The sequence below is a fragment of the Triturus cristatus genome, chromosome 12 (genome assembly GCF_964204655.1).
Source record: "Triturus cristatus chromosome 12, aTriCri1.1, whole genome shotgun sequence".
Lineage (NCBI taxonomy): Eukaryota > Metazoa > Chordata > Amphibia > Caudata > Salamandridae > Triturus > Triturus cristatus.
In genome coordinates, this window is record NC_140595.1 from 514,450,497 (window position 1) to 514,466,767 (window position 16,271).

Sequence of the window (16,271 nt, forward strand, 5' to 3'; positions counted from 1 at the left end):
GGCTTAGCCTTGACCTAGAACTGTTCTACATAGTCTAAAGCCTCTGTAAAAATCTTTAAAAGGTACGTAAATCTTTTTTTTATACTTTCATCAGCGGAGAGGATCCTTTCAGATTGTCTTAATCTACCACCATTGCTTTCCTCAATTTGGTCATCATTACTTATTTTAATTATGTATATGATTCTCTGTAAACAAGCATGACTATTAAATTAGCAATAGACAATTGCATCCTGAATTTTTAAAGGATGCCATTTCATCAGTAAATGACTTTTTGTTGGCTCCAGTGAAACTCTATATCAATTTACGTGCTCCCTGAATTATTTGAATATAGGTTTATTAAGGTTGTACAACAACATATACTTCATTAATTATAATTAAGGCTCCCTGTTTTCTGTTTTTATGGATTTTTGCAGATCAATACAGACAGAAAATCTGTTTTCTATCTGCATTTATCTTTTAAAGGGAATACATACAGAACATTGTGCTGCTTTTAAGGGAGTCTCTGTGCTGTCTTTCATGAATTATAGTTCAACAGCTGAGCAGCTGGACAGCATGGGAAATTAAAACAGCGAATGAAATTCCTTTAAATAATGCCATGTGTCAATATACATTTGGAGTATAATGCTAGTATTTATCAGTGGATGTATTATGTAATATTTGGCAGCTTAAATAGCTAAAACAGAACAGACATCAAAGTATGAGTGTGCATCTATCAGTTAGATATGGAAATTTACAGTTTTACAACTTCATTTATGTGCAAAACACAAAATAAATATGGATAAATACAGATGTAGAGGTGTAAAAAAAAATACCATAAAACCGGGAGCCCTAATTATAATTCTTTATTTCCTAATAAGTAAAGCTAAATAAGAAGTATTAGCTTGATATAAAGCAAAACCCTGAGCAAGCAAAAGTTAGTTACCATCAGAATCCGTAATTAGGCAGCATTCCCCTGTTATATTTCTTGTAGACCTCAGCTGTAAATGCCGATAAACTCCCATACAAGTAAGTCCATTTTGCACAGGCCACCTGCTCCCCGGCACGATCAGTTGTTCTGAAATCTTGTCCCCAAAAATATTTTTTAGCTAAATGATGTATTGACGCAAGTTATTTTGTAAGTGAGTTCCATTCCTCAGACACAATGAGCCTTTTCCTTTTAGAATTTCTCAGATCTTTAGACACATGGAAAATAGTACTTTAGTATTTGTAGCCTGGCATTGTTAACTTTACAAGTGTTTTATCTGTTAATCAGTTTATATCATTTTGTCATTTGCATTGAAAGGTTAATTTATGCTGAGTGCAACACTTGGCAAGTCCCAGAACTCAGCTTAAAGACTAAAAGATTCTGTCCTATTTCTGTTTCAGACGAAACTGCATCTTAGCAGATGAAATGGGCCTTGGGAAAACCATTCAGTCAATCACATTCCTGCATGAAATCTTCCTAACTGGTATTAGAGGACCTTTCCTAATCATCGCTCCACTTTCAACCATTACAAACTGGGAAAGAGAGTTTCGTACGTGGACAGACCTCAATGTTGTTGTGTTCCATGGGAGCATGATCAGCAGGCAAATGATACAGCAATATGAAATGTACCCTAGAGACTTTCAGGTATTCTCGCTGGTCTTTAATATATCAAAGTCTAATAGACATCATGCAATGTCTGCATGTGGCAAACCAGTGTTTTTTTTTTACTTGTTTAGATTAAAATTTGACCACATTTGTTTAATCCTTAACTTGCAGGAAGATTGTCAATTGCCCAAAAAAGACCACTGGACTGAGCCCTAAAAATGCTGCTTGAGTGAGGGACTGCAACCCTTGCATTTTACTAGGGTGATATATAGCCTAATCACGCCCATCCTTCCTGGTCTCTTGAAGGCAGGCACCGTATTGCAGAACAAGGATGACCCGCATCATTATTGTTTGTTGTCTATTCATGCTTGGACTCATTTCTTCTTGGCATTTAATGTTTTTATTCTTAAGTTAACAGTCCGGTAATAAATCACAGTCCGCTAAATATGACCACCCTGACCGTAAAAATTCAATTACCTACAAGCAGTACATTTTGTTCTGGTAGCAGATGTTTACCTATAAAATAAGCATTTCTGTATTGAAAACATTGACTCCTGACAGTGTATTATATAACATGCCAATTGCTTACTGGTGACCTACATTATTCGAATTCCCATTGATCTAATACTTCGGTTTTTATGTGTGTTTTCCTCGTAGACACTGCATTGCCCAAAGCAAATGTTTAACTCCTTCCCACAGGCTATTTTTCTCCTCTTACACTACTTAGATCGATTCCACAATTTGTCTCAAGCTGGATCCAAGGTAAACCAGAATTTATTGAAAAATTTGAGCTAGGGTGGGGTGGCGCGCAAGAAGCAGGGTTTTAAATACGATGAAAAGTAAGGCAAGCTTTACTACTCAAGATTACTGGTAAGTAAATGCAGCATTACCTAATGAAACCCTTCCACTTCATAGTCATTAAATTATGAGGATGTGCAATAGCAGAGCATCAACCTAAGCAGACAACAAGTCTTTTGTTGAGGCAGTACTCTATTTAATCATTCCGGGAGTTACAAACCCTACGGACCACTTATCTCCAACATTTGCATCTATTTGGATACAAAGGTGGAAGGAACTGCCCATGATGCAGCCTAACAAATATCCCTAATGGAAACTCGCTCTTCCCCCAGCTTCTGTACATTACTCATTCATAAGCTAGAGATCAATACTTGAACTCTGTGTTCATGCAGTTGCCTGCTGTCCATTATGGAAATATAATAGAACAAGCTGCCACAGAGTCTTACTTCCGAAGACCAGGAAAGGTTGTTCATTTCCATTGAGATATTTAGCAGTTGCCAAGCTTCTTCCTCATTAAATCTAGATGCAGGAAAACAAAGAAATCAAAGGTATCGGATTTTGATGGTGAAAAGAAGAAACCATTTTAGGCTTCAACCATGGATCGATTTTGTAAAAGCTCCCTGTCCAGAACAATGTGCAGGTAAGTGAATGCAACAAGGAACCAAAAGCAGAAAGGGTTTTTTACTTCAGCTGGTAGTACTGATGAAAGATCTCAGGCAGAACCTACTGAATAAATCACTGATCGACTTGTGGCAAAACTCTTCAAAAACCGGTAATGCAGAAGTTCGGCATAAAATAAGTGTTCAAAGCTCCCTGAAGGTTACAATATCAGGAGATTTTTCATACCTGAAAAGTGGATAGCGACAATCACAGAACCTAGTATACTGTAAAACAAAATCCTCCATGCACTTCCTTTGAAACAGACAGAAAGGATTCAAACTGGTGTTATGATTTTGGTAGTGGGACTGGGGCCGGTTCTATGCTAAGACCTAACTTCTGAAGCCCAATCCAGTCAAGCTCCATTCCAGCAACCGTAATGTCTGGCATTGAATGGTTAAAAGACATGGGCTCCAAAGACACAACAGACATGTTACCGCAAATATAAAGAAGGGTTATGTTGGGCTAAAACCATATATTTGCTGGGGATATTAGCGTTGTTCTCTTAAGTAAAGTTAGTAGTAGTTGCGGTTTTTGAAAGTGCTTGCCGTCTCATGGTAATCGTTTCTCAGTGGTTGCACCTTATACCCTAATTAAAAAAGCCGGAAAGTGCTTCCTCTATTTGGATGCTCTAGCCTTTTCTAACTAGAATACTCCTAGTTTAAATTTGAAACAGAGCACACAACATATTATCAGTACACTCACACAGACTAACGCTCGGTGTGCAACTTTTGCTTGTCCCCCGAGTGCAATGAAATGGTCTGCGACGCCTGCAAGTCATTCCGCTCCAAAAAGACTCTTTGGGATCAGAGAGCTCATTGGCTCAAGATGTTTTACACAACCACTTATGACACCCCAACATCTTTGAGGTGCATGCCCAGGAGCAGCCATCAATCGACGTGGAGGGTGTCTTCTCTGACAAAGCCTTTGACTCCGGGCATTAAGAAGACTTTGAGGTAGAGGACATTATTCCAGCTCAACAATATGTGAGTACATCTTCCCCCCTGCTGCTGTCCACCAGCATTATCCCATCAAAAACACATTTGGCACTGCTGGTCTCAAAATCTCAGGTCCCCGGGCCACCACTGCTATCTAGCCATGGTCTGCTTCGAAAAAACGCAATGGATGCCCGCCTTCGGGCTCAGCACCAAAAGCGCATGAGAAGTCGAAGTCATCTACTTCAGCTTTCTCGGACCGAGATCACCAACGGGCATAGTGTCGGTACCGAGCCAACATCGTCCACCTAGGCTCAGAGTTCCAAGCCAAAAGCTACATAGTCGAAAAAGTCCAAACTGACCTCCAAGCTCAGTTCCGCGACACAAGTGAAACTAATCCTGCACATGTTACAGGAGCAATTGGGCACGCTCCAGAAGAACATTCATATACAGGCGCATACTGGATGTATACTGGCTGCCCCTTTCTCTAAACCACCACCTAAGAAGAAGCTTACTTTTGACAAGCTTTAGATTTAGACATGCCAGATCCTCAAAAAAAGACTTTGAGCAACTCTAGCAGCCCTTCATCTCTACCACCTTCACCCCCACCGCAACCACTTCCTCACTCTCCTACACCACCATCTCCTCAAGGAGAGCAACTAGATGACTCACCCAGTGTCTCTACTGTCAGACACTGGCGGGTATAGGGAGCCACGGAGAATGACCCCTGGGACAACAATGACACAGATCAACCTGCTGACACGGATCCAGATATCTATCGGGCATGTCCTTCTTCCCCTGAAGATGCTTCCTCTTACCAGGAAGTTATATCAAGGGCTGCTGCTTATCACAATATTGAGCGTCATAAAGATCCTTAAGAGGATGACTTCCTCTTTGACACGCTATCCACCACACACAGTGCTACTCAATAACTGCCCATGTTAAAAGGTATGCTTGGGCGTACTGAAGACCTATTTAAAAACCCTATTAGGGCTTGAGTTAACACCCCTAGGTTAGATAAAATATATAAACCCTGCACCATCTGACCTAATTTACATCAGAGCACCATTACCACCTGACTTCTTAATTAGCACCATAGCACGCAAACATGCCAACTCTCATGCCACTGGAGACACGCCACCTCCTGAAAAGAAAGTAAACAGATAGATGCTGCGGGAAAATGATTTGCAGCTCAAGGTGCCAACGATTGGCTATTTGACAACTCACAAGTTCTTCTAGCACTGTATGCCTGCACCCACTGGGATGAAATGTAAGATCTACTTCTATATCTCCCACAGGAGCACCAAAAACGTGCATAACAGTGTTTGAAGGTAAAATTATGACTAAAACTTCCATACGGTGTGCATTAGATGCTAAAGACACCGCAGTTAGGGGAGTAAATACTAGCATTTTACTTCGGCGACCAGCTTGGCTTCAAATATCCGGGTTGAACCCTGAGGTTCAACAAGCTGTCCTAAACATGCCTTTTGGCAAAGAACATCTATTCGGTCCTCAGGTAGATTCTACATTCGAAAAAATTAAAAAAGATACGGAGACAGCCAAAGTTATGGGGGCGCTTCAAACTCCTGCCACCCGTAGATTTCTTTTATATCTCGGGATACTGTGAATCCTCCAAATCCATCTCCTCTGATGCTTCCACCTCTCAACAGAAGCAACAAGGTCAGGGATTGTACTCGAAAGGCTAAAACCGTGGCTCCTATTGAGGAAACTACGCCAGCAGCAAGAGTGCTTCCCCCCTGGAGCAACACCTTCACTTAAACAGTGACTACCTTATCCCCCCCCTTATGGATTACATAACACCTGTCCAGGGCAGAATTCACAATTGCCTACCCACTTGGCAATCGTCACATCAGACAAGTGGGTATTAGCCATTATCCAATATGGCTATTGTCTGGAGCTCATTACCACACCACCCAACGTTCCACCTCATGTACAAAGAATGTCACATGAGCATCAAAAACTGCTCAAACAAGAAGTTCAAGCTCTTCTCCTCAAAGGTGTAATAGAACCCATCACCTCTTCAACATCAGTGTTCAGGGATATACTCTGTTCTTCCTAATCCCCAAAAAGGACACGGCTTTAAGACCAGATTTAGATCTCGGGCCCTTAAACAAATACATCCTATCAGAGTATTTCCATATTGTTAACTTACAGGATGTCATTCCACTTCTTCAACAAGGCAACTTTATGACCGCACTGAACTTAAAGGACGCCTAATTCCACATACCAATACTTCCAGCTCATCGCAAATACTTCAGATTTGTTATAACGGGTAAACATTACCAGTTCAAGGTTTTACCATTTGGGGTCACCACTGTACATAGTGTTCACCAAATGTCTGACAGTGGTTGCAGCATATCTCGGAATACAAGCTTTCCACATTAACCCATATATGGATGACTTGCTTATCAAAGCCAGCACTCTTCGTCAGTGCCAACAGGACACTCAAATGACGATCGTTTTTTTCAATTTTGGGCTTTCTATCAACATCCCCAAATCTCACAACCATTACAGATTAAACCATATCTAGGAGCAATCCTCGACACACAACCAGGATTGTCCTACTCCAATCCTGTAAGAATTAAAAAAAAAAAAAAAAAAAAAAAAAGTTAAACAATACTCCCCCAGTTTCAGACCGAGTAACAACTCACAGTGAAAGATGTCATGTGTCTGCTAGGAATGATGGCTTCTTGCATTGTAATAGTTCCCCATGCACAAATTACATATGCATCCATTACTGCAATATGTAGCTTATCAAGGGTCACGGTCACAGGTTCACTTAGCAGATATAGTGTTGATAGACTTCCACACTCCCCGTTCTCTGTAATAGTGGAACACCAACAACCTGTGGAAGGGGTGGCTTTTTATCAACCCTGTTCCCCCACCTCACTCAAACGACAGACTCCTCAAAGACAGGATGGGGTGCTCGCCTCCAACGGCTCACAGTCCAGGGCCTATTGGATGTCAAACATCAGTCACTCCACAGTACCTACCCAGAGCTTCAAGGTGTTACCTGGCACTGAAAGCTTTCCACACTCACAAAGTTGTCTGGACGGACAATATGACAACAATGCATTATCTTTAAAAACAGGGGGTGGGGGGGGCGGCTTTACACGGTTTACGAAACTTTCACAACTGTCTCAGACCATAAGGAACTGGGCTCTACATCACCACATTCTGGGAATAGACAACAGCTTTGCAGACCTGTTCATCAGGATGCAGCAACAAGTTCACGAATAGGAACTCCAGCTGCAAGTCCTCCTACCCTACTTCCAAAAGTGGGGCTTTCTGCAAATAGATCTTTTCACCACAGCAGAAAACGCAAAATGCCCTAGCTTCGCTTCCAGATTCCCACACTCCTGGGCAATGCACTATGGATCAGTTGGTCAAATATATTTGCTTATGCTTTTTCACCGCTCCCTCTCCTTCCCTTTCTGGTTCAGAAGCTCAGGCAGACATCTCTAACAATTATTCTAATAGCTCCCACTTGGACTTGTCAGCCTTGGTACACAACATTACTAGATGTTTCAGTAGTTCCACACAAGAAGCTCCCCAACAGGCTGGACCTTCTCACATAAAATCACGGACAAATCAGACACCCAGATCCCAAACCTCTCAACCTAGTGATCTGGCTCCTGAGGTAATAGAATTTGGTTACCTTAACTTACTAGCAGAATGTATGGACATTCTTAAAGAAGCACGAAAACCTACTACTAGGGCCTGCTATCCAGCAAAATGGGAACGTTTTGTTTGCTAATGTCACTCAAAACAAATTAACACAGTGTTTTGTACTGTAGCTGTGAAATATTTATCTACTTCACTTACTAAAGGTAGGCTTAGCATATATATTTGAAAGAAACACGTTAGTTAGATTCCTCACCTTAGAATATCCCCAGGCGTCAGGCTGGATCCGGAAAGATTTTTCGTCAGCAATACCCCTTGCGCGTCGCTAGGCGTCGTCGGCGTCGTGCGCCGGAATGACGTCGTCGGAGTACTTAGACACCGCCCTCGCGCGCTGACGTCAGTTCTTCTTTTTTCCGCGCCAGACAGCGCCGATCCGGGAAGAGCTTACCCCTTAGTCAATTTTTGACTAAACTTTTTGACTCTTTTTGGTCTTTTGTCGACTCTACTCTGGTGCCGGTAGGATGCCTGGATTTAAGGCCTGTGATGCCTGTCATCGCCTGATGTCGGTGACGGATTACCATCGCCGGTGCCTTTACTGCCTGGGGGCCGACCACGACGCGGAGTCGTGCCCTGATTGTCAGGCCTTAACCTCGAAGGCTAGGCGGGAGCGGTCCCGTAAGCTTCTCGAGCTTCGGCACTCGGCTCCACGCCGCTCCCGGTCCAGGAGGAGGTCCAAGGACCGGTCGCGGAGCCGCAGTCACCATCATCGCTCGTCGGGCTCAAAGTCTTCGGGTAAGTCGAAGCGATCAAAGAAGTCCAAGAGGCGACACCGCTCTTTGGATTCCTCTCGCCGGTCACGCGACTCGGCCGAGGGTCAGGGTGGTCCCACCCCCACGGCTCCGCCGGAGCCGCGTCCGTCTCCATACCCGCCGGTCCCTGGGACTGACGCGACTCCAGCGGAGGTCAGTGTCTTCCTCTCGGCCATGAGGGGCCTGGCTCCGCCGTCGACGCCAGCCGGCGCGCCTTCGGGCCCCGCGGGCTCGACTGGGCGACCTTGCGTGCCGGCGGCTCCGGCCCCGGCGCCATTGACGACTTCGGTCCCGACGCCGCAGGTCCCCGAGGGATCTAGGCCTGGATCTCTGTCGGCGCCGGTCGACCTCACAACTCCTCCGCCGGCGCAGACACCGGTTCCACCTCCTGCGCCGTCTCCGGACGATGCCCTTCCCCGGTTTAGCCCCTGTCCGGACCCGACGCCGGCACGGCGCCGCCCGGTGCCGCACCCGACGCCGATGGATGACCGTTTCATCTACCGTCCGGCTCCGATCGTTCCTCCTGTTTATCAGGAATCGGATGACTGGGGCGACTAGGAGGGGTCTGAGGACCCTATGGCCCTCCAGGGTCAACTTTCCCAGGACTGGGCAGACGAACTGGGGGATGCCAGTGGTCTGGAGACTTCGCCGGACGCTGGCTTCATCTCTCCTCCGACTGTGGCTTCGGAGGATGGTGCAGCTTTTTCAGTGGTGCTGCGCAAGGCGGCCGAAGCCCTGGGGCTCGAGTTGCCTGCTGTGGCCGTGAGGACTAATATCCTCACAAAGGTGCTTCAACCGTCAGCAAGCTCCACAGAGCCTCTGCTGCAGTTCAATGAGGCCCTCATCGACCTTCTGCAGGGCACTTAGTCCAAGCCCTCCACAGTTCCTCCTGTGGATCGGAACGTGGCCCGGCACCACCGCCCTGCTCCGGGCGACCCCAATTTCCTGTCCCAACACCCCACCCCCGAGAGCCTGGTTATCCAGGCCTCTACTTCCCAATCCTCCTTCCCGTCCGCTCCTCCGGATCGGGAATCCAAGAGGCTGGAACAGTTCGGAAAGAAACTGTTCTCTTCCCTGTGTTTGGGCCTGCGGTCTCTGAACACCGCTTGCCTCTTGGACCGTTTCTCCCACTCTCGGTGGGATGCGGTGGAGGACGTGCTGCCACTGTGTCCGGAGGAGGCCCGGACATGTCTCTCCCAGGCACTTGCTGACGGGCGAGATGCAGCGCGACATGCCATCCGGTGTGGACTTGACACCACGGACTCGCTGGGTAGGGCGATTTCCACCACGGTGGCGCTCCGGCGCCATGCCTGGCTGAGGTCCACGTCTTTTTCGGGGGATGTCCAGAGTACCCTGATGGATATGCCCTTTGATGGCGCTCGCCTTTTTGGTGGGAAGGCGGATAGTGCGCTGGCTCGTTTTAAAGACTCCCGGGCTACGGCCACGTCCTTGGTCTCTCGGCCGCACGCTTCCGCCCCTTTCGTGGCCAAGGAAGGGGCGCCTCCTCATGTCCGCCTAGCCACCGGCCGCAGAACCAACCTGCACGCGGTCGCGGACGTGGGTTCCGCCGTGGCGGTTCTAGAGGACAACACGGTCAGTCCACATCCACCCCGGCAGCATCCGCCTCAAAGCCCTCCTAGTCCGAGCTTTCAGGCTCATTCCATGCCAGTGGGAGGCAGAGTTCGCCATCACCTGCTCCACTGGCGCACCATCACTTTGGACAGGTGGGTGCTGCAAATCGTCCGAAGGGGCTACTCTCTCCCCTTCGAGACGACCCCTCCAGCCATGCCACCGCAGTGCCACCGTATATCGGAGGATCACTTGAATCTTCTGCGGGAGGAAGTTACGGCCCTCTTGGCCAAAGAGGCCGTCGAGCATGTTCCTGGTCCAGAAGTAGGCCGTGGTTGCTATTCCCACTACTTTCTGGTTCCCAAGAAGGGCAAAGGGGGCCTACGCCCTATCTTGGACCTAAGGAGTGTCAACACCTTTCTCTCAAAGGAACGGTTCAAGATGCTAACTTTAGCTCAAGTTCTGGCTGCCCTCGACCCTGGAGACTGGATGGTAGCGTTGGACTTGCAGGACGCCAATTTTCACATCCTCGTCCTGCCGGCCCACCGGCGTTACCTGCGGTTCACGGTGGGTCAGGAGCATTTTCAGTTCACCGTGCTCCCCTTCGGCCTCACCAGTGCCCCTTGGGTATTCACGAAAGTGATGGCGGTGGTCGCAGCTCATCTGCGCAGATCGGGGGTTCCAGTCTTCCCCTATCTCGATGACTGGCTGTTGAAGGCGGGCTCGCCCCAGCAAGTCGTCTCGCACCTCCAGACTACGGCCGACCTCCTGCATTTGCTGGGGTTCTCCATCAACGTGCCGAAGTCGCACCGGAGTCCCTCCCAGAAGCTCCTCTTCATCGGAGCGGTTCTCAATTTGGCGCAGTTCCGGGCTTAGTCTCCGGAACAGCGGGTCCGGGATATTCAGGCTCTGATTCCCATCTTTCGGCCTCTATCCCGGGTTTCGGTCAGGTTGGTGCTGCGGCTTCTGGGGCTGATGGCCTCCTGCATCCTGTTGGTGCATTACGCCAGGTGGCGAATGCGGCCTCTGCAGTGGGACCTGAAGTTTCAGTGGGCCCAACATCGAGGCAACCTGTGCGACCATGTCTTGATCTCGGAGGGCACTGCGAAACAGTTGCAGTGGTGGCTCACGGATCGCGATTGGGTCAGCGGCAGATGCCTCTCCCTACCCCAACCGGAGCACGTAGTAGTGACGGACGCGTCCCTCCTGGGATGGGGGGCCACATGGGAGAGGCGGAGATCAGAGGACTCTGGTCTCCGGCGGAGACTCAACTCCACATCAACCTTTTGGAGCTGAGAGCGATCCGGCTTGCACTGAAAGCCTTCCTTCTCTCTGTCCGGGGAAGTGTTGTGCAGGTGTTCACGGTCAACACCACCTTCATGTGGTTTTGCAACAAACAGGGCGGGGTGGGGTCGTGGACCCTTTGTCAGGAGGCTCTGCGCCTCTGGACATGGCTGGAACACCAGGGCATCACCCTGGTGGTTCAAAATCTGGCGGGCTCTCTGAACGCCAGAGCAGACGAACTCAGTCGCCGGTGCATGATGGATCACGAATGGCGTCTGAACTCGTACGTGGCGCAAGGTCTCTTTCTGCAGTGGGGAGAGCCTTGGTTAGATCTATTCGCCACGGAAGAGAACGCGCAATGTCAGCAGTTCTGCACGTTGGAATTTCCAAGGCAGCACTCGCTCAGACGCTTTTCGTTTTGAGTTGAGTTGCGGTCTGTTGTACGCCTTTCCGCCTATACCACTTCTGCCCAGAGTGCTGAAGAAGATCAGGCGCGACCGGGCCCAAGTTATCTTAGTGGGCACGAAGGTTCTGGTATCCCGAGCTACTCAGTATGTCAATTGATCCCCCCAATACGACTGCCTCTTCAGGAGGACCTTATGTCGCAGCAGCAGGGAACGGTCCTCCACCCGAACCTGTCCAGCCTCCACCTGCTTGCGTGGAGATTGAGCGGCGGCAGTTGATGCCATTTGACTTGCCTCCTAAAGTCTGTGATGTCATTCTGGCAGCCAGGCGTCCCTCCACAAAGACGGTATACGCCTGCCGGTGGAAAAAATTTGTGGCATGGTGCACAGCAAAGGCTGTGGATCCCCTTTCCGCCCATCTTTCTGAGGTTCTACTCTTTCTTCTTTCTTTGGCCCAGCAGGGCTCTGCTTTGGGCACCTTGAAAGGGTATCTTGCTGCAATCTCTGCCTTCTTACGGCTTCCTGATCAGCCTTCTCTTTTCAAGTCCCCTGTTGTTTCCCGTTTTCTCAAAGGCGTTACTCACATGTTCCCTCCTGTGCCTTTCGTAATGCCTCAGTGGGACTTGAATCTTGTTCTGACTTTTCTGATGTGCGCTCCTTTTGAGCCTCTTCACAATTGTCCCATTCGTCTTCTGACCCTGAAAACTGCTTTCCTGGTAGCCATCACCTCGGCTAGACGGGTGAGTGAGCTCCAGGCTCGGTCATCTAAGCCTCCCTTTCTTTCTGTTCATCCGGACAAGGTTGTCCTCCGGCCTCGTCCTTCTTTTCTCCCGAAAGTGGTGACCCCCTTTCACCTCGGGCAATCTGTCACGTTGCCCACCTTCTTTCCGCCTCCGCATCCTTCAAAAGAGGAAGAGAGGCTCCACCGTCTGGAACCAAAACGGGCGCTGTCCTTTTATTTGGACCGCACCAAACCGTTCCGGGTGGACGACCAACTTTTTGTTGGATACGTAGGAGCTAAGAAGGAGAAAGCGGTACACAAACAGACCATCTCACGGTGGGTCGTGTTGTGTATTAAACTTTGTTACTCCTTGGCAAAAAAGGACCCTCCTGTTGTTTTGAGGGCCCATTCCACCCGGGCCACAGCGGCGACTACTGCCCTGGGTCGGGGAGTTCCCTTGCGGGACATCTGTCAGGCGGCGACGTGGGCTTCACTGCACACGTTTGCCAAGCACTATTGCCTGGACAGCCAAGTCCGGAGAGACGGCTTCTTTGGCCGTTCTGTTCTCCAGGACTTTGTGGTGTGATCTTGGTTCGCAGACCCACCACCGGGGTTGGTATTGCTGGGGTATCTATTCTAAGGTGAGGAATCTAACTAACGTGTTTCTTTCAGATGAACAAGTTACTTACCTTCGGTAACGGTGTATCTGTAAGAAACATTAGTTAGTTAGATTCCTCACCTTCTATTGAAGTGCCAGTTTTGTTCCCCTACCTGATTCTATTGCTGAAAGAGCTCTTCATGTTTTAGGTGTCAAAACACTTAGGTTCTACATTGATAGAACTAAATCTTTCAGAAAGTCTAAGCAACTTTGTCGCCTTTTCAACACCACACAAAGGCAACCCCATATCCAAAGCAAGCATAGCCAGATTGAGAGTAAAGTGCATTCAGACTTGCTATGCTAAAGCCAAAAGACCTTTACCTGTTCCTCCCAGAGCACAATTTTGCAAAAACGGAACAACCATGGCTTTTTTAGGAAATATTCTCATAGCCGCAATATGTAAAGCAGCTACGTGGTCCACACCACACACTTCACCAAATATTATTGTGTGGATGTCTTAGCACGCCAACAAGCTAATGTAGGAAAGGCATTGCTATGTAATCTTTTTCAAACCACTGCAACACCCACAGGTTAGCCACCGCTTATTAGGAGGGACTGCTTAACAGTCTATGCAGAGCATGTGTGTCTACAGCCACACATGCCATCAAACAGATTGTTACTTACCCTGTAAGCATCTGTACGTTGCATGTAGTGCTGTAGGTTCAAATGTGCCCACCTGTGGCCGTTGGCGTTCGTTACATTTACTACATTCACTATTTAGACATTTAGCATGTTCATCATATTACTTGCACAGTACACTCCTTTCTTGCCTGCCTGCAGAAAAACACTCTAACAATGGAGTTGTTGCCCATGCGCATTACAACAGAGAGGAGCCTTTTGACCTCATGACTCGTTAGACTTCTTTGAAGAATAACAGCTTGCATATCTCAGGACCCAACACTAAATGGCAGGAGTATGCAGAGCATGTGAATCTACAGCACTATATGCCACACACTGGTGATAACAGGGTGGAAAGTAACAACCTTCATGTGCTTCCTACTCCTTTTCTTTTCAAGTTCACTGTGCCACTATCCTGGCAAAAGTAGTGACACCTTTTCAAGGGTTCCTTTCTGTGCCCCATGATCCTCTGCATTTCACCATCTACATGTCAGAGGTCCAATTGGGTTGCTTTTTGTTTGCTTTACTATTCCAACCCCTGATTAGGCACTAAGGTAGCGAGAGGTCAGCTGCTTACATGGTTCTTCATACAAGGTCGGAGAATGGCAAAACCTGTTTAGCTTCCTAACTTAGATTGAACATTACCATCCTGTTAACCCTTCCGCTGCCAGCCCCCCCCTCCAAATAACATTTTGTTCCCATAAGGTATCCACAACAAAATTGCATCCTTTTCTTCCAACATTCTGGATTCTAAAGCTACCAAGAGTTTGTAAAATCCCCTTAAGCGGAACGAGAAATTAACCAAAATACAGCTAAATTTTGTTAATTTGTGAAAAATGGAGATAAAGTGCTGCAGAAAAGCGTCCGTTTTTTCCCCCTTCAAATGGTATCAGTGAAGGGTTTGTGGTGCTAAAATCACCATCTTCCCAGCTCTCAGGAACAGGCAGACTTTTGTCAGAAACCAACATTTCTTACATTTTGATATTTTACTTGGACATGGCCTATTTTTCCAGTTTTTTGTGCTTTCAACCTCCGTCCAGTTAGTGGTAAAAATGAGTGTGAAACCATTAATGGATCCTGAAAAGATATACATTTCTGAAAAGACAAAATTCTCAATTGAGCTAGGGGTTATTTGTGTAGATCTGTCAAGCTTTTCCTGTAGAAAATAACAGGTGAAATAAAATGTTGAAATTTAGTAGTTTCTACTCTGTTCTTGTGAGACTCGCGGTCCCAGAGCCCACCTGTCTTCCATCACTTCGGCCACAGCTGCTGACAGGGGGAGATGCCCTGACATTGCGCTATATAGCGCTGCCTCTAACCTCGCAGCGTGGGACGCACCCCGGCCAGTCTGCGCCCGTCCAAGGCAGGCTGGTCCCCACTCTTGGTTCCTGGAACAAATATAACAGTAAGAGGCTCATACTAGCCCCTTTAATTCATCTCCAACAGTGATATATTTTGTAATCCCCAATCTCCATTATGGGGAAACCGAAATTACCATCAAGCTCTGTGGGAAAGGGGGAAAGAAATTGCAGGAGGAAGCACACCAATATCAAACTATCTTACTAACGCTATGGGTCTTATAGTGAAATGGTGAACACAGAGCAATGTTTAGCCGTTATCAAGTGAGCTTTGAATACAGCCATAGAAGAAGCCAGGACAGATATAGTGAGTCTAGAAAGCGGAACAAATGGCACTATTTGTCCGTGGGAAAACACACGCACCCTGCCTAATACAACCAAGTCACTCTGTGTATTGCCATCCTCATTGGAGATATCTGTTCTGTCACATAGCACTGAACTGATTTCCCCTACCACCAAAAAAATAAAGTAGCCAGCAGAAATAGTATCCACAAAGCATAATATCCAGGATAAAACGGCTAAGCCTAAAACTAGGCTTGAAAATTACAAGGGATGGATGACAATTCAGTGGCAAATAATTTTTAAAAACTTGGAGGGTGTATTAAAAAAAGTAACATACCAAAATAAATACTATTGAAAGAAGACTAATGGCTGAAATAAATGTTGAACTGATAAGAAAAATGGTTAAAGCGCTAACATCCCTAGATAAGGTTTCTGGTGCAACCCACTCTATTGAATCGATTAATAGGGAGCTCACGGGACATTCTTCAAGTGCAGTGGCCAATAATTCATCTTGTTTAGGTGTGCCGCATCAAATAAGAGGGAATACAACTATATGCACAAGAACATCTGAACCTATCCGCACGAATACCATCAATAACTGTAATAGTAATACGGAAGAAACAACCTTTAGAGCTATAAGGAGTGCTCAAGACACTTTGCCATTATTACATCAGGCAACGCCATATAGAATTATTCTGAAAGACGTACCAAAGTTGACATCTAAGGGTAAAGAATCATGGAGGGACTTGAAAAACAAGGTTGTTTAATGGTTCTTAAAGAATAGTAACTGTAGTATTAATCTTCTTTACCAGGAAATGATTATAAGAAGAGTAACCTAGTTGCCCCCCTGAAGAAGAGGTTTGTGTTGATGTAAATTTCCGCTCCCCATTAATGATTGAAGCATTGCTCAGAGAATCTTACCACAGGCAGAGGATGATAGGAGAACCGACCAGTTGTTATTGT

The 16,271-nt window shown here is 47.0% G+C and overlaps 1 protein-coding gene across 7 annotated transcripts in view; it reads left to right on the forward strand.

Moving 5' to 3' along the window:
• CHD9 (chromodomain helicase DNA binding protein 9) overlaps positions 1-16,271 on the forward strand; it is a 1,905,864-nt gene that overhangs the window by 658,284 nt on the left and 1,231,309 nt on the right. For all 7 annotated transcript variants that reach the window (XM_085637757.1, XM_085637759.1, XM_085637761.1 and 4 more), the window contains one exon: positions 1,366-1,609. In XM_085637757.1, coding sequence (XP_085493883.1) covers positions 1,366-1,609 — 244 coding nt within the window. The remainder of the gene's footprint in view (positions 1-1,365; positions 1,610-16,271) is intronic.